This window comes from Haliotis cracherodii, unplaced genomic scaffold (genome assembly GCF_022045235.1).
Source record: "Haliotis cracherodii isolate W230 unplaced genomic scaffold, xgHalCrac1.p SCAF_9, whole genome shotgun sequence".
Taxonomy (NCBI): Eukaryota; Metazoa; Mollusca; class Gastropoda; order Lepetellida; family Haliotidae; genus Haliotis; species Haliotis cracherodii.
Window position 1 is genome coordinate 44,813,937 of NW_027266343.1, and position 23,937 is coordinate 44,837,873.

The following is a 23,937-nucleotide window of genomic DNA, read 5'->3' on the forward strand; positions in this document are numbered from 1 at the left end:
AAATTCCTCACTTTCAATTCATTATTTTCATATCGGATGGCCACGAAGGTGTCGTAGTCCTTGTTTCGGAACGGGGCCTCACACCCTGCTATCTGTGTGTGTGTGCCGTCGGTGTCATGATCGTACGATTCGGAGCCGTTGTTCACCATCCCTGAGATGTACGGATGCTGGTGCTGAAAACAATGTCTATGTCAGCAACACACCACGGCCAATCCAATTATTCGTTCAGATTATTAAACTATTTAAAGCACTGTGAAGATTACACTTTTGTATATCACCTACAAATGACACTTTTTCCAACATTGTCATGTTCAATAGTATTCAAATCATTACCTGTTCAGATTAAGAGACTGAAGTTTGATTCAAGTTTGATTCAAGTTTGATACGAGTTTGATGTGAAGTTTGACTGCTGGTTTAAAAAAATAATGGTTAAACATATCCCTCTTTTTCCTGAAAATAAATCCAATGATGATGTATGTCAACAATCTGTAAACCCTGCCTTACAGAGGATGTTCAAAGGACAATCAACATATATACAAAGATACATAGCTCCCACCCCATGAAGCATTAATAATCTGGCAAATGATACAGCCCAAATTTATCCCCTAAGGCCACATATTTGCTTTTTTCGGTTCATGCTCCTGCTGCCCCTGCTGAAAAGCAGTTGGAAAAGAAATAAATTACAGATAAAAATATTTATTTTTATTTTTTGTTTCCCGCTAGTAATATAGTCCCTCTTGTACAATAAAGATAGATAGCTATGTCAATCATTTATTTATTTATACAGCAGCTGGCTTCTTGAATCACTGATAGTGATGTAGACATGGAATTTATAGATAACATTTATTAATTTTATTTCGACAGACCTTGTATGGAAAAGCTGGAATAAATCCATGAAACATAAAAATAAAAAAGGGTGGCCTAGACATGCTAAAGGCATGAATGGGGTTTTACAGTCAGTGACTTTAGCCACTAGCCAGAAGCTGTTCAATCCAGTGAGCTCAGCTAATAATTATCCATATGATCAGTGATGATAACACTACACACTACTGAAAATTATGCTTACAGCGATGTTCTGGGAGGTAGACTCAAAAGATATTGGCACAGATTGGTTTCTCTATATCATGTATTTTAATGAGGTATATTTCCCATAAGAATCATAAGGGCAAGTTTTATTACTGCAGTATTTTCTTTAATTCTCACCAAAGCTCCAGACTAACAATACACTCAGGACAGGAAATACTTAATCCTTCATGTTTGTAGATTATTTTCTAAAGAATCATGATAATTTGCTATGACGTATTACTATCTCTGCATTAGTTTATGCCTTACATTATGTGGCCCATTGTGGTTGCTGTATGTGTCCAGGAAGATGCCCAGTCCAACAAAGTTGTCCTTGCTGCCGAAGATAGAACCTGTCAGAGAAGTAGTCATTTTATTTCCATCAGAAAACAGTGATTACTTTTGTAGAAAGATATCCTAATTCAAATAACCAGTATACACACACTGATACAAGCAGGGGGATTTATCTGGACCTGACCTGGGCCAATATTCAGACCAAAGTCTGCAGCAAATGTTCCAAACTTCCAAAATTGGAATTAAAAGTTTCCCTGTTCATCTGTTCATGTAAATATAGTCATCTCATGTTATGGCTTGGTAGAGGTGACTTGTACACCACTGATAACAGGACCAGTAAAGATGACAGGCTTTAGTGCTAAGTTCTTACATTATTGCACTGAATTTAATACTAAAATACTTAGGAAAATATCAACTAGCTTCAACAAAGTAATTATTTTCTTTTCCAATTTGCTGACAAAGGGCAATAAAGTTATAATCCTAGCTATATCCCTGAGTATACAAGAAAATCAGTTCTGACTGCTTTGTTCTACTTGGGTCAACACTATAAGAAAAGTGCTGCAATAGTCATGATCATGATGAAAGTGAGTCAGTGGGTTGGGTTTAACCATGCTTTTAACAGTATTCCTTGTTATACATGTTATATCAGAGCACGTCAGCTGAATATGGGACCAAAGCCCCAAGTGATGCAGGACATCTACCATTTTCATGAGATCCACAACCATGGGCAAGGTGATGACAAACCTACAAACATAATTGTTTGTTTGTTGTTTAACACCATCCTCAGCAATATTCCAGCTATATGACAGTGGTCTGTAAATAAATAATTGAGTCTGGACCAGACAATCCTGTGACTGACATCATGAGCATTGATCCATGCAATTGGTAAACGATGACATGCAACAACCAAGTCGCCGAATGAATCTGACCACTTGATCCCATTAATCGCCTATAGTATAGTCCTTTCATGGCAAGCATGGGATGCTGAAGACTTCTTCCACCTTGCTCTTCAAGGGTAGAAACATCATTGGGTAAACCAGATTCAAACCCACAATCATAGGTTTGTTGTGTGCCCAAGGGACACAACTCAGCACAGCAAATTGTAACACCTTAGATGACTGGGCCACCCATGCCCCCTCAAGATAATAGTGTTGTATCAGGAAAATGGTACCTTTTCATGCTTATATCATGAATGTCAACACGCAGGAGATCACAAAATATTTCTTAAACATAAACATCATAAACACATGATTATGACTAATGTTCCTATTTCATTACAAACAGAGTTAACTTTTCCTGTTACACACAGAAAAACAGAAAAGAAGAAGAAAACAACATTGTCATCATCATCCGCCATAGGCCAAATTAGAATTTTGTTGGTTCATATAGCATGTATCATGTGTAAAGTAGTCAATATAAAAAATAAATAAAAGTCCTTAAAAAGAGATAGCCACAAGGGTAACATTATGTCATCAGAAAAATTTATTAAATGTGAAATTAATACACACAAAAAGCCCCTTCTCTGGAAATAATAACTCAGTCTTAACAAGTATCTCTAATATCATGTATATAAGCGTGCAAACTTTCATAAATGAAATTTCAACAGTTGCTGAGAACACTTGTCCACATTTTCAGACAGTATGCAATAAGTTGAAAAGCATGGAGTAAGGGCCATAATTCTAAAAAAATGAATGTACGACACCAATTTTCGAACTCATTTGAGGTTGTGACCAGTAACATCAGTGTGTAAAATTTCATTTCTCTAGCTTGAATAGTTTTTGAATAGTTTCGTGGCGGGAGATAAAAATCATCATGATCACATTAATTCAAGGGAAGTATCTCTACTGTTACATACCCATCTGCATCCTTTCCTTGGTGTACCAGATAGCAATTCCATCTCCGAAAAGGTTCTTCCCGGACCCATGAACCTTGAACTGAATATGCAGCTCCCAGCTCCGCACATAGCATGGCTGTGGAAGAAAGCTGTCTCGCTCAATAACATTATTCCCAACACTGGTCAGTTCTCTTGTCTTAGTACGACTCCACCACAGTTAAACCGCTGATCGATTATAAAGCTCATCAATTATTTTGACCCAAAAGGTAATGTGGTAGCGAGAGAACACAGTACTCGGTCGACACAGTTCAAACTTCAAACCCTTGAGATTAGATTGTTTGATAGGCATTACTTAGAAGTTGACGGATGACAAGATAGACACAATTTTTTATGGATAACAACTTCTTTAATACTGTAAAAGGCGACGTTTCGGCATAGATCCTTATACCGTTGTCAAGCAAGTCTTGCTTGACAACGGTATAAGGATCTATGCCGAAACGTCGCCTTTTACAGTATTAAAGAAGTTGTTATCCATAAAAAATTGTGTCTATCTTGCCTTGAGATTAGGGGCAAAAAATTGCAAAGTAGCATATAATACAAGAATGATTTCTTAAACATGTTAAACTGAAACAACGTTGAACTGAAAGGGGACCCTGCTCCATATGCATTGTACTTGTTATGAAGGGAATAGATGCAATGCTATGTGTGATATTGAGACATACCATGCATACTGTCTGTGTAAATTTGGGCTAACAGTAACCAAATAACAGCATAATCAAACTAAATTTGTTTTGAATTTGTTCGAGCCTAGTCGCTCTATAAACACATTAAACATATGTTAAGTAAGTGAGTGAGTTTGGTTTAACGCCGCTTTTAACATTACTCCAGTTATATCACAGCGTGTCAGCTTCATGTGGGAGGAAAGCCCGAAGTGATGCAGGTCTCGGGCGTTTACCACTTCGGTTCACTGTTTAACGCCGTACTTAGCAATATACCAGCTATTTGATGGCAGTCTGCAAATAAGTCTGGACCAGGCAACAAAATGCACATCAGCATCAATTGATGTAATTCATGTTCATGGTAATAGTAATGAGAAAAATGTAGAATTAAGAAATTGGAATGAAGAATCATGATGAATTCTGTATTCATTATTTCCCCCAATATTTGAGGAACTCACAGCAGTGTTCCAGATGGCTCCTTGCAGACTCTGGTGGTCACTGGTCAGTCGGATGTACTGGTTGGTCACGAGTGTTGACCCCTGGAAGTCCCACAGGGGCACTGCCATGCCTGAACCTGCAACCATGGTCACACACAACTGATGCACAACATACCAACACATTGATCCTATCAATCATGTTAATGTTCAAATATAGTGCCATGGCTTTATAGCTCACATAGATATGTAGTCAACAGTTTATAATGTCAACAAAGATAGCTACTAAACAAAAGTTTCTCACAGCACTGACATTAAAATATCTAAAAATATAAAAACATACCGATATATACTGAGAACTGAATGTGTACAGAGAAAAAAATAAGCCTTTGGAGTGAAAACAATAGCATGATAATTAATTAATAGTCAAGGTAAAAAATAGATAAATATTGCACTCCATGTACATCCTGAGACCCACAATTTAATAAAACAAAATTACCAAACTTCATTTCATATTGTACATGTTGTACAAACATGGGAATGGCAATAAAAACATTTTTCAATATGGCTGCTGGGGTGGCCACAGTGAAATCAACTTTGACTTATGAAAAGAAAATGTCCAAGTAACAGCCATTAGAACTATGAAATGGTGCATTTAAATTTGCAATATGGGCCCTTCTTGCTATCCAGAATTGCAAATTGCGCAACAAACATGTTAACATGATGAATCGAGGCATTCAAACTTAAAAAATCATACTTGGTTTGATAATGACAATTTGTGAAAGATCATATTTATAATTTAAATGGGAAGTAGCTTCAGTTATCCATTCTCTCTGTCAGGAAGAATCAAAAAGCATTCAGAAAGCTTTGCTAGTGATCGTTTTCTCTATGTTTTATTGATATGGAAATAGTTCGAACTTGTTGGTTCTGAATGACAATGGTTTCCAGATAGGTAACATATGCAACACCAAACTCACTATGCTCCACTAGAATGTTCCCAAACAGGAAAAACAAGTTATTTGTAAAATCCAATGAGGACAGTAGTAGATGTGGCAGCCATATTCAAAATCAGATTCAAACTTTATTGGTGGGGACAAGTATAGTCAAACACCAATGTGTCGAAATTTGATCATATTGATGTGTCCAAATTTGATCATATTAATCATGTTTGATGTGTCAAACTTACATTTGTCGTGAAGTAAAAGCTTTGACAACACAATGCCATTTAGAAAGTGGACAAATGTAACAAATGTTACCACACTGCCAGAGTGAGGCACCTAATCGCCAGCACACAAAGTCAGTGAACTAACCCAGTCAGCCACCGAGGCCTCGGGGGCTGAGTGGATTTCCCAGGTTCTATTCTGTTCCAATGGATAGTAACACTGACAGTTTCCAGATGATATGGGCAACTAGTTTAGTAGCTAGCATATCAAATAAGGCTTGCAATTCATTAGCTGCAAACTATAGTCATCACAAGCAATCATATCAATAATAAAACATTAATCAGACTATTCCCATGATTAGTGAGTATAGCAGTGAACACTACTACATTTTATCAATATTACACTGAACAACGACATCCCCATAAGCATAATAAAGGCTACAGACTTTCTGTATGTAAATGAGTCACATTTATCACTCATATCATGGCATTAATCACTGTTAACAATGGTTAATGGTTGTGATGTTTTTAAATATATGATAGATACTGACATTTATCATCCAAAACTGGCTCCCACAGGAGATATCGCTTGGATGAGATCAAGCGATATCTACACTGTAGATATCGCTGCAATGAAATTACATCACAATGCTTTGCAGACCATTATGACGTCACTGGTTACCATGGCCATGGCTTTATAGCTCACATAGATATGTAGTCAACAGTTTATAATGTCAACAAAGATAGCTACTAAACAAAAGTTTCTCACAGCACTGACATTAAAATATCTAAAAATATAAAAACATACCGATATATACTGAGAACTGAATGTGTACAGAGAAAAAAATAAGCCTTTGGAGTGAAAACAATAGCATGATAATTAATTAATAGTCAAGGTAAAAAATAGATAAATATTGCACTCCATGTACATCCTGAGACCCACAATTTAATAAAACAAAATTACCAAACTTCATTTCATATTGTACATGTTGTACAAACATGGGAATGGCAATAAAAACATTTTTCAATATGGCTGCTGGGGTGGCCACAGTGAAATCAACTTTGACTTATGAAAAGAAAATGTCCAAGTAACAGCCATTAGAACTATGAAATGGTGCATTTAAATTTGCAATATGGGCCCTTCTTGCTATCCAGAATTGCAAATTGCACAACAAACATGTTAACATGATGAATCGAGGCATTCAAACTTAAAAAATCATACTTGGTTTGATAATGACAATTTGTGAAAGATCATATTTATAATTTAAATGGGAAGTAGCTTCAGTTATCCATTCTCTCTGTCAGGAAGAATCAAAAAGCATTCAGAAAGCTTTGCTAGTGATCGTTTTCTCTATGTTTTATTGATATGGAAATAGTTCGAACTTGTTGGTTCTGAATGACAATGGTTTCCAGATAGGTAACATATGCAACACCAAACTCACTATGCTCCACTAGAATGTTCCCAAACAGGAAAAACAAGTTATTTGTAAAATCCAATGAGGACAGTAGTAGATGTGGCAGCCATATTCAAAATCAGATTCAAACTTTATTGGTGGGGACAAGTATAGTCAAACACCAATGTGTCGAAATTTGATCATATTGATGTGTCCAAATTTGATCATATTAATCATGTTTGATGTGTCAAACTTACATTTGTCGTGAAGTAAAAGCTTTGACAACAAAATGCCATTTAGAAAGTGGACAAATGTAACAAATGTTACCACACTGCCAGAGTGAGGCACCTAATCGCCAGCACACAAAGTCAGTGAACTAACCCAGTCAGCCACCGAGGCCTCGGGGGCTGAGTGGATTTCCCAGGTTCTATTCTGTTCCAATGGATAGTAACACTGACAGTTTCCAGATGATATGGGCAACTAGTTTAGTAGCTAGCATATCAAATAAGGCTTGCAATTCATTAGCTGCAAACTATAGTCATCACAAGCAATCATATCAATAATAAAACATTAATCAGACTATTCCCATGATTAGTGAGTATAGCAGTGAACACTACTACATTTTATCAATATTACACTGAACAACGACATCCCCATAAGCATAATAAAGGCTACAGACTTTCTGTATGTAAATGAGTCACATTTATCACTCATATCATGGCATTAATCACTGTTAACAATGGTTAATGGTTGTGATGTTTTTAAATATATGATAGATACTGACATTTATCATCCAAAACTGGCTCCCACAGGAGATATCGCTTGGATGAGATCAAGCGATATCTACACTGTAGATATCGCTGCAATGAAATTACATCACAATGCTTTGCAGACCATTATGACGTCACTGGTTACCATGGCCATGGCTTTATAGCTCACATAGATATGTAGTCAACAGTTTATAATGTCAACAAAGATAGCTACTAAACAAAAGTTTCTCACAGCACTGACATTAAAATATCTAAAAATATAAAAACATACCGATATATACTGAGAACTGAATGTGTACAGAGAAAAAAATAAGCCTTTGGAGTGAAAACAATAGCATGATAATTAATTAATAGTCAAGGTAAAAAATAGATAAATATTGCACTCCATGTACATCCTGAGACCCACAATTTAATAAAACAAAATTACCAAACTTCATTTCATATTGTACATGTTGTACAAACATGGGAATGGCAATAAAAACATTTTTCAATATGGCTGCTGGGGTGGCCACAGTGAAATCAACTTTGACTTATGAAAAGAAAATGTCCAAGTAACAGCCATTAGAACTATGAAATGGTGCATTTAAATTTGCAATATGGGCCCTTCTTGCTATCCAGAATTGCAAATTGCGCAACAAACATGTTAACATGATGAATCGAGGCATTCAAACTTAAAAAATCATACTTGGTTTGATAATGACAATTTGTGAAAGATCATATTTATAATTTAAATGGGAAGTAGCTTCAGTTATCCATTCTCTCTGTCAGGAAGAATCAAAAAGCATTCAGAAAGCTTTGCTAGTGATCGTTTTCTCTATGTTTTATTGATATGGAAATAGTTCGAACTTGTTGGTTCTGAATGACAATGGTTTCCAGATAGGTAACATATGCAACACCAAACTCACTATGCTCCACTAGAATGTTCCCAAACAGGAAAAACAAGTTATTTGTAAAATCCAATGAGGACAGTAGTAGATGTGGCAGCCATATTCAAAATCAGATTCAAACTTTATTGGTGGGGACAAGTATAGTCAAACACCAATGTGTCGAAATTTGATCATATTGATGTGTCCAAATTTGATCATATTAATCATGTTTGATGTGTCAAACTTACATTTGTCGTGAAGTAAAAGCTTTGACAACACAATGCCATTTAGAAAGTGGACAAATGTAACAAATGTTACCACACTGCCAGAGTGAGGCACCTAATCGCCAGCACACAAAGTCAGTGAACTAACCCAGTCAGCCACCGAGGCCTTGGGGGCTGAGTGGATTTCCCAGGTTCTATTCTGTTCCAATGGATAGTAACACTGACAGTTTCCAGATGATATGGGCAACTAGTTTAGTAGCTAGCATATCAAATAAGGCTTGCAATTCATTAGCTGCAAACTATAGTCATCACAAGCAATCATATCAATAATAAAACATTAATCAGACTATTCCCATGATTAGTGAGTATAGCAGTGAACACTACTACATTTTATCAATATTACACTGAACAACGACATCCCCATAAGCATAATAAAGGCTACAGACTTTCTGTATGTAAATGAGTCACATTTATCACTCATATCATGGCATTAATCACTGTTAACAATGGTTAATGGTTGTGATGTTTTTAAATATATGATAGATACTGACATTTATCATCCAAAACTGGCTCCCACAGGAGATATCGCTTGGATGAGATCAAGCGATATCTACACTGTAGATATCGCTGCAATGAAATTACATCACAATGCTTTGCAGACCATTATGACGTCACTGGTTACCATGGCCATGGCTTTATAGCTCACATAGATATGTAGTCAACAGTTTATAATGTCAACAAAGATAGCTACTAAACAAAAGTTTCTCACAGCACTGACATTAAAATATCTAAAAATATAAAAACATACCGATATATACTGAGAACTGAATGTGTACAGAGAAAAAAATAAGCCTTTGGAGTGAAAACAATAGCATGATAATTAATTAATAGTCAAGGTAAAAAATAGATAAATATTGCACTCCATGTACATCCTGAGACCCACAATTTAATAAAACAAAATTACCAAACTTCATTTCATATTGTACATGTTGTACAAACATGGGAATGGCAATAAAAACATTTTTCAATATGGCTGCTGGGGTGGCCACAGTGAAATCAACTTTGACTTATGAAAAGAAAATGTCCAAGTAACAGCCATTAGAACTATGAAATGGTGCATTTAAATTTGCAATATGGGCCCTTCTTGCTATCCAGAATTGCAAATTGCGCAACAAACATGTTAACATGATGAATCGAGGCATTCAAACTTAAAAAATCATACTTGGTTTGATAATGACAATTTGTGAAAGATCATATTTATAATTTAAATGGGAAGTAGCTTCAGTTATCCATTCTCTCTGTCAGGAAGAATCAAAAAGCATTCAGAAAGCTTTGCTAGTGATCGTTTTCTCTATGTTTTATTGATATGGAAATAGTTCGAACTTGTTGGTTCTGAATGACAATGGTTTCCAGATAGGTAACATATGCAACACCAAACTCACTATGCTCCACTAGAATGTTCCCAAACAGGAAAAACAAGTTATTTGTAAAATCCAATGAGGACAGTAGTAGATGTGGCAGCCATATTCAAAATCAGATTCAAACTTTATTGGTGGGGACAAGTATAGTCAAACACCAATGTGTCGAAATTTGATCATATTGATGTGTCCAAATTTGATCATATTAATCATGTTTGATGTGTCAAACTTACATTTGTCGTGAAGTAAAAGCTTTGACAACACAATGCCATTTAGAAAGTGGACAAATGTAACAAATGTTACCACACTGCCAGAGTGAGGCACCTAATCGCCAGCACACAAAGTCAGTGAACTAACCCAGTCAGCCACCGAGGCCTCGGGGGCTGAGTGGATTTCCCAGGTTCTATTCTGTTCCAATGGATAGTAACACTGACAGTTTCCAGATGATATGGGCAACTAGTTTAGTAGCTAGCATATCAAATAAGGCTTGCAATTCATTAGCTGCAAACTATAGTCATCACAAGCAATCATATCAATAATAAAACATTAATCAGACTATTCCCATGATTAGTGAGTATAGCAGTGAACACTACTACATTTTATCAATATTACACTGAACAACGACATCCCCATAAGCATAATAAAGGCTACAGACTTTCTGTATGTAAATGAGTCACATTTATCACTCATATCATGGCATTAATCACTGTTAACAATGGTTAATGGTTGTGATGTTTTTAAATATATGATAGATACTGACATTTATCATCCAAAACTGGCTCCCACAGGAGATATCGCTTGGATGAGATCAAGCGATATCTACACTGTAGATATCGCTGCAATGAAATTACATCACAATGCTTTGCAGACCATTATGACGTCACTGGTTACCATGACGTCACAATCAAATGACATCACTAATGGCTCTGCTACTGAAGCTGTTAGCAGTACTTTTTTCACTAAAGACACTGCTAATTACTGTCTACAAATTGAAAAAGTTGGAAGAATGATGTTGGATGATAAATAAAATCTCACCCTCGTGTCTTTTGATATCAAATATATCAACACTCGTTGATAAAAGTGGCAAAAATCCTCGGCAAGCCTCGGAATTTTTCCACTTTTATCAACTCGTGTTGATATATTTGATATCAAAAGACACTTGGGTGAGATTCTCTATATGTAGAAAAACTTGGAGATAACTATCAGAACATGCCTGCAGCTGGTGCACCTGCCACTGTGTCTGCCAATGGAGTGTTAACAGCAAAACATCTGATACCGGGCATGCTGGGGAATTTGTATAAACAATGGAATCACTTGTTTTCCACAAATCAATTTTTATTTATTGACTTACTTCACACTAAATGTGTGCATGATCACTATGTTGTACACATACAGCATGGAACAAGTTGAAACGTGAGAAGAGTTATGCCAGGAAATGTGAGAAAATGAAAAACACAATGGTTACTTAATCATGTTTATCACTGGTAGTGGGACATGGTCAGCTATCAAAATATGTTTTACTTCACTTGCAGCCACAGAACACTTAGACTTTCACCAGATGAATATACCACATTATCTTGCATTATGTATAATATGTATACATGTATACGCATACTAATTGAGAATAGATGCAAATAATATATACAACATGAACAACAAGTCCCGTGCAACGCTAAAAAGTATGGATGTTTGAATCATTGAATTTATCAAAAAGAATGCATGTTACATATTACCATGATTACCGGTACAGGATATTCTGCTCTGGTAAGCAATATACTCAAATTTTAGGGTGTCAAAGGGTGCTTTCCTCCAGATATACTTTGGAATCCCATCTATCATGTCAATAGGCTTAATGTGTCCAGGTCTCTGACCATTTGTAGTAATTGGCAATATAAGCACCATGACATCAATAAAATTCTTAGAAATCAAGTGAAGGATCAACAGGTTGCCAAACTGGGACATCTATACTCATGCCTTGAACATGTTGAACCCTCAAAATGTATTACTGACTGTGCCTTGTGTACACCAAGGTTAAGCCCTGGAATACTCACAAAGAATTTTAGTTATACCTTCTGGAATTTAAACAGTGAGCTAAAAAGAAAAATATACTGACCTCTTTTCAACTCACCATGTTCAGTGAATGTTATTTCACCATGAGTCAGAAAATATACAGTTATTATTTAGAAAGTTCACCCCTACCTTTTCATTTATACAGATCTTGTGAATCATACTGTCCATTAAGCATGTCATGTGTTTATACATATGTTATTTTCTGTGTTTTGTTAAGTTTACTATGTGGAATGTACATTTATCACTGGCCATATAAATTCACACCTTTGGTTACAAATATATTACCCAGTATTTCAGGGCCATGAAACAGTGCCCTTCAGATGCTTCATGCACCAGAAACCCATTTCAACTGTCTCATAACCTTTTTAAGTGGGCCATTGGCTACTACATGGAATTTCAAACCCGAAACCATCAATGTCGATCACGTAAATAATAATTGGTTGTTTGTTGTTTAATGCAGCACTTTGCAATATTCCAGCTATATAATGGCAGTCTGTAAATAATCGGGTCTGGACCTGATAATCCAGTGATTGACATCATGAACATCTATCTATGCAATTGGGAAACGATGACATGCATCAACCAAGTCAGCGAGCCCGTTAGTTATTCACCTCTTATGACAAGCATCATGTTAATAATAACATTAGCATGATGAGAGTTTGTATTCATGTTATACTTCAAACAATGCTTGATATGTGCATACTTATCAACCCAGACACCCCACCCACTGGTGAAAGGTGTAAGCTAGCAAGTGATAGAAAATGTAAACATCCTTGTCAGCATGGTCAGATAATAGCAAATCGGATAAGCATATATGTAGACACTTTTTTCTCAGCCTCTTGATTGCAACTTAACAACAGTTGACTGTACACATAGCTATTTATAATATGTCTAAACATGGTGGCAATACTGCTGTTTTTTAGGTGCAGATAAATAGCTCCAATATTCCAGTTGTGCCGTGAGTGATAGTTGTGTTCAGGTTAACAGGTTACCTAAAATACTATCCTTAGGTCATAGATACCCTTTTCAATCAAGCACCCCTTTCTGATTCTTGTTATTAGGCAGCCATTTCCAAATTGTTAGGTTGGAGTAAGTTTTATATGTCACACCTCTTTAAACATGTTTACATGGTTGAACAAAAGCATTTCAAAGTTAATCCAATGTTATCCGAAAGTAAATTCATATTTCTTATTAACATCCACAACTACCCTACAATGGCCTGCATGTGTACATGATTGTTTATATTTTGCACATATGCATTAATTAGGGGTTCATCACCATCTAATAGAGCACTAATTATTAGTGATTGCTACCGGGTCTCGTGGTAAATGTTCAAGTTTGCAATGAGAACTGTTTGAGTGGCATTTTTAGAAGTTGGTATATAACAGTACACACAAGATATTTTATGGATGACAACTTCTTTATTCTATCATGTTCTATTATGATCATTTGGGTATAGATCCATATATCATTGTCAAGCAAGAGTGAAAAGAGAGTCGCTCTTGCTTGACAATGGTATAACTATAAGGAAAACGTCTCATCATAATAGAACAAAGTAGCTGTCTTCCTTCAAATATCTTGTCTTTATTGGCAATGCAAGTTCGATACTCCTCTACTCGTGTGGCGACGGTAATTGAGTCGTAAGGTAATGTGGATTACTTCGAAATAGTAAACCGTGAAAACCCAATCAAGTCAAGAATTACAACAACCAACCTAATCGGTGCATCACGGTGAGAGAGTTAGTCATACAAATAGATGGCCTGCTCAGCTTATCAACATGATCAAAAGCATATTTGAGGTGCTTCGATATATTGTTGAATGAAGCATGTTGATATATTGGAACTTACTAGAGTTTATCAGTTACAAGGAAACGTAATGTGTGACAGTATACGTTCATCAGTAGCTGGACGTCAATAGCGGAAAATGGAAGTGAGCGAAATATGGGGGTCTGATTCAAGAAACGCGATGACCTGTTGATCTATCTATTCTTTCCGTTAAAAGAACACTAAAACGTTTTCAACATACCTTGATAAGGTTTCGTCAATGTGTGTTCTCTTCTTAAGTAATCTTGGGATTCCCATTGTCCAAATACAGACAAAATGAGACCAAAGACAAATAAAAGTCTACAACTCTTCAAGTGTGCTTCCATGTTGTTCTACCCAAAATGCAGTTAACATCCGGGGCGTGACCACTACTATTAATAGCCATCCACGTGTCACGTGCACAGCAGCTGGCATATTTCGAAGTTGGTGCGCAAACCAGACACGACAGCCTGCGACACACTGTGTTTGTTTTAATAGCCTGCAGAGATTACCTTATAAACAGGCAATCCACACATGAATTAACACTAAAATGAAACAATTAGAAAGTTAAATCAAATGGATGCCAGCTTGGGAATCCTCTCCATTAGATCATGTCGCATTTATAAAAAGTATAATGCATAAATCCTGGAAAATATTATTTCTGCTACAACGTATGTAAAACTACATCGTATTTTTTATTTTAATCCGCAGAAAGATATATGCCAAATATATCAAGACATCCTGTAAATAATCGACTCTGAGTGAGACAAACAAGGTGTTCACATATAAGCAATATCCCAAACCCTCAGGGTAAAATGACGGACAATCAGGGACTGCAGGTTCTACTTAGATCACCATCTAGTCTCTGAAATGAACATCTCGTACAGAAAACAGTTGTTAAATTATGTTTAAAAATAATCATAAAATGGAGCCCAGAGACTCTCTTCAATTTCTGATACTGCAGAAATCTAGACTTGCCAAACATTTTAGACTTGCATGAGCTGTATGTGTTATATTTGTATCAGAGTCTGTAAGACAGACTACGTGTAGGTTCTACTGTCTGATGCCCGTCTCCTGTCCAGGCCTCGACATTCATTTTTAATTAGAACTACGTGCGAATGAGAGACACTGTCTCTGTATAAATTAGGGTCATTAGACGCATTAGATGTTTATACATCTAAAAAATTGAGTTAGCAGAAATGATGTGGTGATGGAAAGACTTGAATCAAAGACCGATATAACTTGCTGGGAATGTCACTTTGGTCGCTATCGTCACCCATTTATAGAATGCTGGCCGCCTATTCTACGCCGGGCCTACATAGGAATGTAGACTTACATCTAGTCTCCTCTGAAATGAACATATTTTACAGAGTGCAAAAAAACGTTGTTAAATTATAGTTATACAATATAATAAAAAGTATCCCAGAGACATTCTTCATTTTGTCATTTTCCTGATACTGCAGTTACTAGACTTGCCAAACATTATAGAATTGCATGGGTTATATTGGATATATTTGTTTCAGGGTGTGTATGACATACTCAGGGGAATGAAACATGTTAACTCTGCCCATATCAATTAATCAGTTACCGAACACTAATAGTATTCAGTGGGATGGTGTGAACTATATCGCGCCAAGTATTGGTGAACCCACAGAACAGGCACAACGAACCACTTGCTTAATATTTCCAACAAGAAGTCGCTTTTGAAATAAGTTTTAACTCCATGCTTCGAAGTCTAAAAACGTGAACAGTTTGTGTGATCTTCGATTTTCGTGAAAAACCTATACATTTGTTTTGGGTTTTACAAAATAACAATATTCTCAAACTTGGTAGATGTTGGGGAAGAAAATGTGTTATGAAAAGGAACAAAAATGATCGGCCCCCATCAAAAGATGTGTGTGCTATATGTATTATATCCCCATTCTATTATTAGATAAATACCCTTTACCCAGTCATTGGCCATCTCCATCCCTCCTATCAATAACGTAGCACAGCATTTCCCTTCTTGGTCATAACGGCAAAGTGGTCAAAACAAAACGTGACCGTGAAATATCAGATTGAATTTATTTAGTCACATACAAAGTACTTCTCAAGAATACATAGACTCTCTCATACGGAATGTATTTACGGGGTAACTTATCTTTCTCGCCAACGTCTCAAAGTTGCATAATGTAAAACAATGCATCATATTAGTTCTAATCTAAAAGGTATCGCTATTACAATAAGAAATATGTTTAACAGGCTTTTGCAAAATTGTTAAATACATTTATACTTATTAAGAATATTATTATTTTAGTCATTTTCATTTTTTATATGTACTTTCAAATATATGACTGGACGTTTCCTATATCTGCATTTTAATAACATTTATCTTAATCTACAGTGGAAAATGAAATACATACATACATACATACATACATACATACATACATACATACATACATACATACATACATACATACATACATACATACATACATACATACATACATACATACATACATACATACATACATACATACATACATACATACATACATACACACACACACAAAAAAACAACATGGGGCTGTGTACTCGCTGGCAGATGACCACGGGGTACGCTGATCACTGTGTCGGATTAACGACACTGATTAATGAGTGATTTCAGCAATTCGTTGCAAATTAGGTGTGTCGGAGACGGAGTTCGAGACTGTCGGATTAGCGGGTCTAAATAGCACTGATTTAATGGGTTCCCATCATTTGTGTCGGATAAAGCCGATTGTCGGATTAACAAGACTTGACTGTATATATATATATACACAGCTCGTAAACATGTGACACTATGCTCGTAAACATGTGACACTTTAATAAACTAATTCTGTCTATCCCTGTAGGTCATATTTACTGTGTACAGGCATGGGGGAGCTCTCCCTAATGCAGTTACTGTCACAGATGAGTGCATAGGCATCCAGGCATTTCTTGCATGTATGTTATTGTATTTATAAGTATGTATGTGTGTGAATGTATATCACTCTGTTAAAAAGGTCACAGTGAGCATAACCTAAACATTGGGGTTTTTTTTCAATCTGATGTTTCACTAGTCCGTTTTGACTGGCAGTGGTCCTTTTTCACCAGACATATGGGCCGTCGATCACCAGCTGGTTGGGTTCTGACCAAATCAATTGTTCCGTTAGACCGTTCCAATCGCCACCCAGCATGGCCCCCCTTTAAACGAACTCAGATCATGGTTAATAACACATACGCGGTTAGTGTTACCTCTATACCTGATTTGCTTAGTCTACATTAATTAATATTGAACAACACCAAACAATTTTGTTAACCATAAAAAACATGTTAATGTTTGAAAAAACACGTCCTTTAACTAAATAATCCAAAATCTTTCGGGGACGTTTCCAAGAAAAATAACATTACCGTCAAACGCAAATTGTTTCGCAAATTATTTTCAGTATTCTAACATGTTATATATAAAACGCAACCCAAGAAATCAAGACAGATTTTTCTTTAAAAAAACGCTCCCCTCTTTTAGTTGTATGAGACGTCTACAGACAGAGATTCGTGGTACGACCTAAACGTTCTCGGTAGGGCTACTTTCGGTTTCGACTCGCATGGGGAGCATACGTTTTTTCTTGATGAAAGTGTTCAGGTAAGAACTGATTTTGGGTTATTGTTTCATTGTTGTTGAGTGATTTTACTTCCTTACAAAATCTGTTATTTTTAAAAGCAAATTTATCAATTGTATCGTTTTGTTTGGGTAACTGATGACAGACCTAATAATCGTGCAAGGATCACATCGTTGAAATCGTGGCGGTAAAAATAGATACAGCATTTTGATTGGATAAAGAATTGTCAGCCGTGGGGAATCCCCAAAGTGATTCTTGAAACTGGGATTTTTCTATACGCCCTACCGAGAATGGCCGATACCGCTTGGCTTCCCAACTTTTCGTTTGTCCATTATAACGAATCTGCTGAATATCTCATCAGATAAGTCTAGACGGTGGAGGCGAAATGGCGGACAGCCCAGACAGTCTGAAAGATGTGACTGTGGAAGACCATCTACGGTACATGATCGATGTCTACAAGTCTTTCCTAGTTCAGCATCTTGACTGTGTTGAGTTGCTACCGTATATGTCTTTTCTGAGAGGTAATGACGTCATTGATAAATGTTAATTTTGTGTAAACCTGATATATTACGCATTAAGGATCCTTAGTCTTGGGCCAAATCTCAGTATAGGTCAAGATGTTGCCCATGTTGATGAACAGTGCCTTACATTTGTATTAGTAATTACACAATATTGAGACATGAAATTATTTTTGTGAAACGTAATTTGGGTAATCGTGTATAGATACATTGACTAATTCCAAATTCTATTACTCTTCAATTTCCAAAAGAGTAATTGAATTATGTTTTTGATTACCTGTTCACTAGCCTGTATCAAAGCACAGGAGTCCGTATCTAAAAATAGACGCCGTCATACATGAATATGCATGAGGCGTCTATTTTTAGATACGGACTCCTGTGATCAAAGTGAGGCAAGAGTGTCCACTAGACTATATGTATTTCAAAGTCTAGTTGACACTCTTGCCTCGTTAGGATGAATAACCATACTCATTAGCTGTCAGTTTTTAATCAGACATAATAAGTATCGAATACTACTGAATACTATGCTCCATGTCATCTCTTGGCAAATGTGCCACACTTTATAAAAATGCCAGGAACAAGGTTATAGATGGTACATAGAATGTGACGTCATGTCTTTTCACTTTGTATTTTGCAGAATCAGCTGCGCGTATTCGGAAGCTGAAGAGAAATGGCCAGCTAGTCGAGTCAGCAACATTGTTTTTTGAAAGTCTTGAAGCATCAGATGATGAAGGTCGATATGCATCCTTCAGGGATGCTTTGGGGGAAGCAGGTGAGTGAGTGAGTTGAACAGTGAGTGCACATGTATAGGACCACCTGATTCATTCACAGCATGAAAGAATGGGGTGGTCCTTAACTTCTTTTGAATTATATATATCATTGAGTCAGATGCTATACTGAAATATTGTGTTAATTTATCAATGTCACTTATCACAATCAGTTGTACACATGAAATGCTTAAAGGGGCACTGATCTAATGCAATTCCCCGGGACTGGTTGTTGCCTTTGTTATTGTTTTTTCCCAGTGAGTACCCGGATGTATAGCAGAAATCTAGACTAGTTCGCGACCTCTGCTGCGCCATTCATAAGCGCATTCGTCACTTTTATGGATAACGGTAGTAATAAGGGTGTATGGTCACATTGATCAACAAAATGAAATACAGTTTTCGAGATAATAAGGAAATGTAGGTATCTTTGTGGGTAGCATCGGTAATGGGGACGAAGTTTTGATAAGTCACTTGCTTGGTAATTTTGCGCTTTTTGTTTACACTATTTTGACTTGCAACACAAAGTAAATATTTCACCTGAGCATTGCTTTTTTATAGTGTGTATATTCTTTTACTGTCAAATGTGTAACAAATTTATTAATCGTCTAAATATTCAGTTATTTTACAAAGTGAAAAACATTTCCGTCTGTATTTTAATGTCATCACCAAGAGACTGAAAATGTTACGTTGAAAAGTACATTTCTATGTTGTTTGGCTTCTAATCCTACATAATAATCTGTTGTGATGTTTGTAGGCCCTTTTGATCGTCTTAATCAATCTGGTCAGATTTTTGAGTCAAAATGACTGAAATATTTACACATTTTATAAATTGCCTGAGAGAATCACATTTTACAAATTGACGGTAATATATACACGCTTACAAAGGAAAAGACCTGTGAAAACAACGTCTATCGCAGAATTTCCCAACCAAGACGTAGAGAAACAAGAACAAATCGGTTCAAATGAAGGAAAACAAAATGCAAATATCATAATTACAACCTACCAAATTTATGTGGATAAATTTTAGGCAGCTTCCTTGTTCGAGGAATGTATCCGTGAATATCCACACTAAGGAACAATATCCCACTCGTCTGCAGCTGTACAAAGAAACTTATTCGATGTCACGTGTCTCTGTAACAATCAAATATTTTAAAAGATATATATCGTTTCGGGATATTATAACCCGTGTTCGTTTCTCAACTGATCACTTGGATTGTTTCAGGTGTTTTACATAGGTGTCAAGTCTCAATGGTCGGCTGAGAAAGCCCACGTGACAACTATTTTCATAACGTCCACGGTTCCTAAAAAATCCATTGAGTGATAGATAACAATGATCAACCAATCAACGTATTATCAGTTAACCCTTTGAACAAAGTATGTTGTTTTTACATCAGCACTTCAAGCCATGATATGAGTGTATTCCCTTTGTTTTAGTAAACCTAGACATGTAAACACTCACTCTTTACATATCCACTGTGCAAGATAACAGTGATTAATCAATCAACGTATTTTCTGTTAATCCTTTGATGACTAGGAACGATCCGTTGATTTACAAAAAAAATGTAAATGAACTGATCATTAATCTCTTGCTGGGCTGCCACGTGCATATTACATCAGACACATTTCACCTCATTTCAAACCTGGATTTAGATTGAATAATTATCCCAGACACAAAAAATGCCAAATGGGAACCTTTGTCAGGTAATCTAAGTGGTGCTACCACTAATTGTACCTGTAATAAATTCATTAACTGAGCATCAAGTGAATGACGACAAATACACAAGTGTAGGGTTGTAGAGAAAATGTGGATGACAACAAGGGAGTAGTAATCGTATTATCGACGCAAGCCGAAATCCGAAAATGCTTTCACTGCATGGATACTTTTTTTAGTATTAAACTATAACCATTTGGGGTATTTCCAAATGACAACATCCGATGAGGTCCGGCGTTCTTTTTGTCTGTTTGTTTAGGCTGAAGAAATTAATTATAGATCACAGTTAACCAATCAGTGTTCATGCAAAAATGTGTAAAACAAATATTGCCTCCAGCCTCCCAAGTTTATTTAGCTGTCCTTGCAGACGGTAGCCCAGTCTCTGGTCACGCTCAGTTGCGTTGCGTATCATCCAGGTACTCACTGGGAAAAAACAATAACAAAGGCAACAACCAGTCACGGGGAATTGCGTTAGATCAGTGCCCCTTTAAGGACAGGTTATGTATTTTGCTCCAGAAACCAGGGAGGCATCTATCTAGGTATATATATAGGCAACCATAATATTTTTGTTAACTTTGGGTTTATTGGGCAGAAGGATATAAAAATATTACACAAACAAATTACTGTTAAAACAGTACTCAAAAGGAGGAGGTATGATATTAGAGCCTATTTTTAGCCCACTGGATATTGCAATTTGTAAAGCTATGCCAAAAAATGGCAATATTGTTTTGCAATTTCATGTTACTGACAACACCCATTTGCTCTTTATTTCACGCTAACTGTAAACTTTAACATGATTACTTTGACAAAATACAGACTTCAATTACTACAAAACATTGTGGGTTTTTTCTTTTTTCAGAACAAGAAATTGTTAAAACAGTTCTTGAAGGTGGCAGCATTAATGATTATCACGATGAAAATAGGAAACTGATTGATATATTCTGTAAGCCTATTTCTGAGAAACTGGATCCAATTGTAATGATGCAACATCTCAGAAGCAAGAACATACTGACAGAAAGGGATGAAAGTGAAATAAGACATATCTCCCGTGATTGTTCTCGATTCGAGGCAGTACTGATGCTGCTTCACTGTGTATTCCGACGGAAAATAGAATGGTACAATGAGTTCATGGCTGTGATGTATGTCATGAACCCTGACCTTGTGGAAATGGTGGATCCTGAATTTGTAGAAAGTAAGTAAGGTCAACCAATTTCATTTTGGTCTTGACATATACCTATGTATAGCTGTATAACATAATTACTACAGTGTGTGAAACTGTCTTTATTTTAGGGTAATGGATTGAAATCCATTAGGGCTGGGACGGGTAACTCGGGTACTCAGGTCGGATGGGTCCTGAGTAGGACTCGGTAACCCATAGGACTACCCAGACTCATGGTTAATCACCTGATATATTGTTCAATGACAAAAACTCACTATAGCTCAGTGGATAAACTACAAGTTGCTAATGTTCACATTTCTTTCTGATGATGCACACATTCCTTTTGAGGTGTATATATTTGAGTAAAGATAAAGCTGCAGTCAACTTTAGTGAACGCATGATCTGATTGATTGATACATGTATCTATATAGTTTTAGCCAGGGCTGCGGTAAAACAATTCCCAATCAGACATTTTAGCGTTCCCTACTTTTGAGACTTGCAGTCGGTAGGGTCAGTTAATAGAGGGTCGGGTACCTTGGTAGTAAATATTGACTCGTCCCAGCCCTAATATCCATCAACATCGCAGATAGCGGAAGTGTTGTTTGAACGACTTGAATTAAACCTGTCTTGCTTCAGTTTTTCTGTACTATGTACAGTAACATTTTATAATAGTTGAATGAAACTGTTGGAATAAAAAACATATTGGTCCCTTTACATCATAACAAACATGGCAAATCCAATAGAATTGTCGACCCGTGAAGATCCTGGGTTGAATAGGTCTTCAGCAACCCATGCTTGCCGTAAGAGGATTGGGTGGTCAGGCTCGCTGACTTGGTTGATGCGTGTCATCAATCCCAACTGCGTGGATCGATGCTCATGATGACAATCATTGGATTGTCTGGTCCAGACTATTATTTACAGACCACCATCATATAGCTGGAAAATTGATGATTGTGGTGTTTAACCACAAACAAACAAAACAATCAAACAACAATACAATTGTCACTCAATAACATCAATTGCTCTAATATATTCAGCTACAATTCACACTTTGATGACTGATGACTGTGTATTTTCTCATTTAATAATACAGAACACTTGGCACATCAGAGCATCTCGGAGAAACAGTTTGAGGAGGATGTGGATATGGGAACCATTGTGGAGGAGACCATGGAAGGTAGGGGAGTGATAAGCCCCAAGTAATCAATGTCTGTCCAAAGGTTTTAATGGACATTAAAGTCTTCAAGCTGAAACTTTATGTTAAGAATAAAAATAAGAATACGAATAAGAATAATCTTTATCTGTTCTCAACTTTGGCCATTGTTGTTGATGTTGCAAAATTGAAATCTGTTACAAAAACTATGAATTCATAATACTCTGAGATCATACTGTCCTATAACAGACCAGACCCGTAAAGAACTGATAGAATAGGTCTTCAGCAACCCATGCTTAATGTAAAAGGCGATTATGCTTGTCAGGATCAGGTAGTTAGGCTCGCTGACTTGATTGATGCATGTCATTGATCCCACTTGCATGGATTGATGGTCATGATATCAATCACTGGATTGTCTGGTCCAGATCTGATTATTCACAGACCGCCGTCATGAAGCTTGAATATTGCTGAGTGCGGCGTTAAACAACAAACAAACTATAACAGACTACATTATAGACAATTAGAAGATTCACTCTCCTTACTTGATGGCTAAAGATTTCACTACGTATAACATTCTGCTCAGTTTAAATGTACCCGGAGAGCAACATTGGTGGCATTCTTGTTTTTTAGTCTAAACATTTTCCATTTGCTGGACTGTAAAAGGGCAGGTAACTCTGAACACGTAAATATTCAAATACCGTTTTCGACGTAAAAAGCGTCCAGGGTGCTCTTAAAATTAGAAATAAAGGGCTCTAAATGGAATATTATTTTGGTGGGTGAGTATGAGTAATAAGGAGTTGAAAGATAAATTTCGTGGTTTATGTTGACAGCCTGAAATGTTTATATACGACAGATATATTTTTCCTGAATTTAATTGCCCATAATTAAGGGTGCATAACACACATGAGTGAGTATTATACACAAATAAATAAGTATTTTGTACATTGATCAATCGGA

General features: G+C 36.4%; 2 protein-coding genes across 2 annotated transcripts in view; one reads left to right on the top strand and one right to left on the bottom strand.

Annotated features, from left to right (window-relative positions):
• The window catches only part of LOC139453299 (vesicular integral-membrane protein VIP36-like), a 30,396-nt gene extending 15,996 nt beyond the window's left edge, over nucleotides 1-14,400 (bottom strand). The window contains exons 1-5 of the mRNA XM_071234946.1: nucleotides 14,273-14,400; nucleotides 4,368-4,483; nucleotides 3,212-3,326; nucleotides 1,333-1,415; nucleotides 12-173 (exon numbers count right to left, since the gene is read on the bottom strand). Coding sequence (XP_071091047.1) covers nucleotides 12-173; nucleotides 1,333-1,415; nucleotides 3,212-3,326; nucleotides 4,368-4,483; nucleotides 14,273-14,396 — 600 coding nt within the window. The 5' untranslated portion in view covers nucleotides 14,397-14,400. The remainder of the gene's footprint in view (nucleotides 1-11; nucleotides 174-1,332; nucleotides 1,416-3,211; nucleotides 3,327-4,367; nucleotides 4,484-14,272) is intronic.
• A 3,562-nt stretch (nucleotides 14,401-17,962) lies between these two features.
• The window catches only part of LOC139452736 (antiviral innate immune response receptor RIG-I-like), a 29,746-nt gene continuing 23,771 nt past the window's right edge, over nucleotides 17,963-23,937 (top strand). Inside the window, exons 1-4 of the mRNA XM_071234314.1 lie at nucleotides 17,963-18,193; nucleotides 18,828-18,962; nucleotides 21,528-21,860; nucleotides 22,921-23,004. Coding sequence (XP_071090415.1) covers nucleotides 18,058-18,193; nucleotides 18,828-18,962; nucleotides 21,528-21,860; nucleotides 22,921-23,004 — 688 coding nt within the window. The 5' untranslated portion in view covers nucleotides 17,963-18,057. The remainder of the gene's footprint in view (nucleotides 18,194-18,827; nucleotides 18,963-21,527; nucleotides 21,861-22,920; nucleotides 23,005-23,937) is intronic.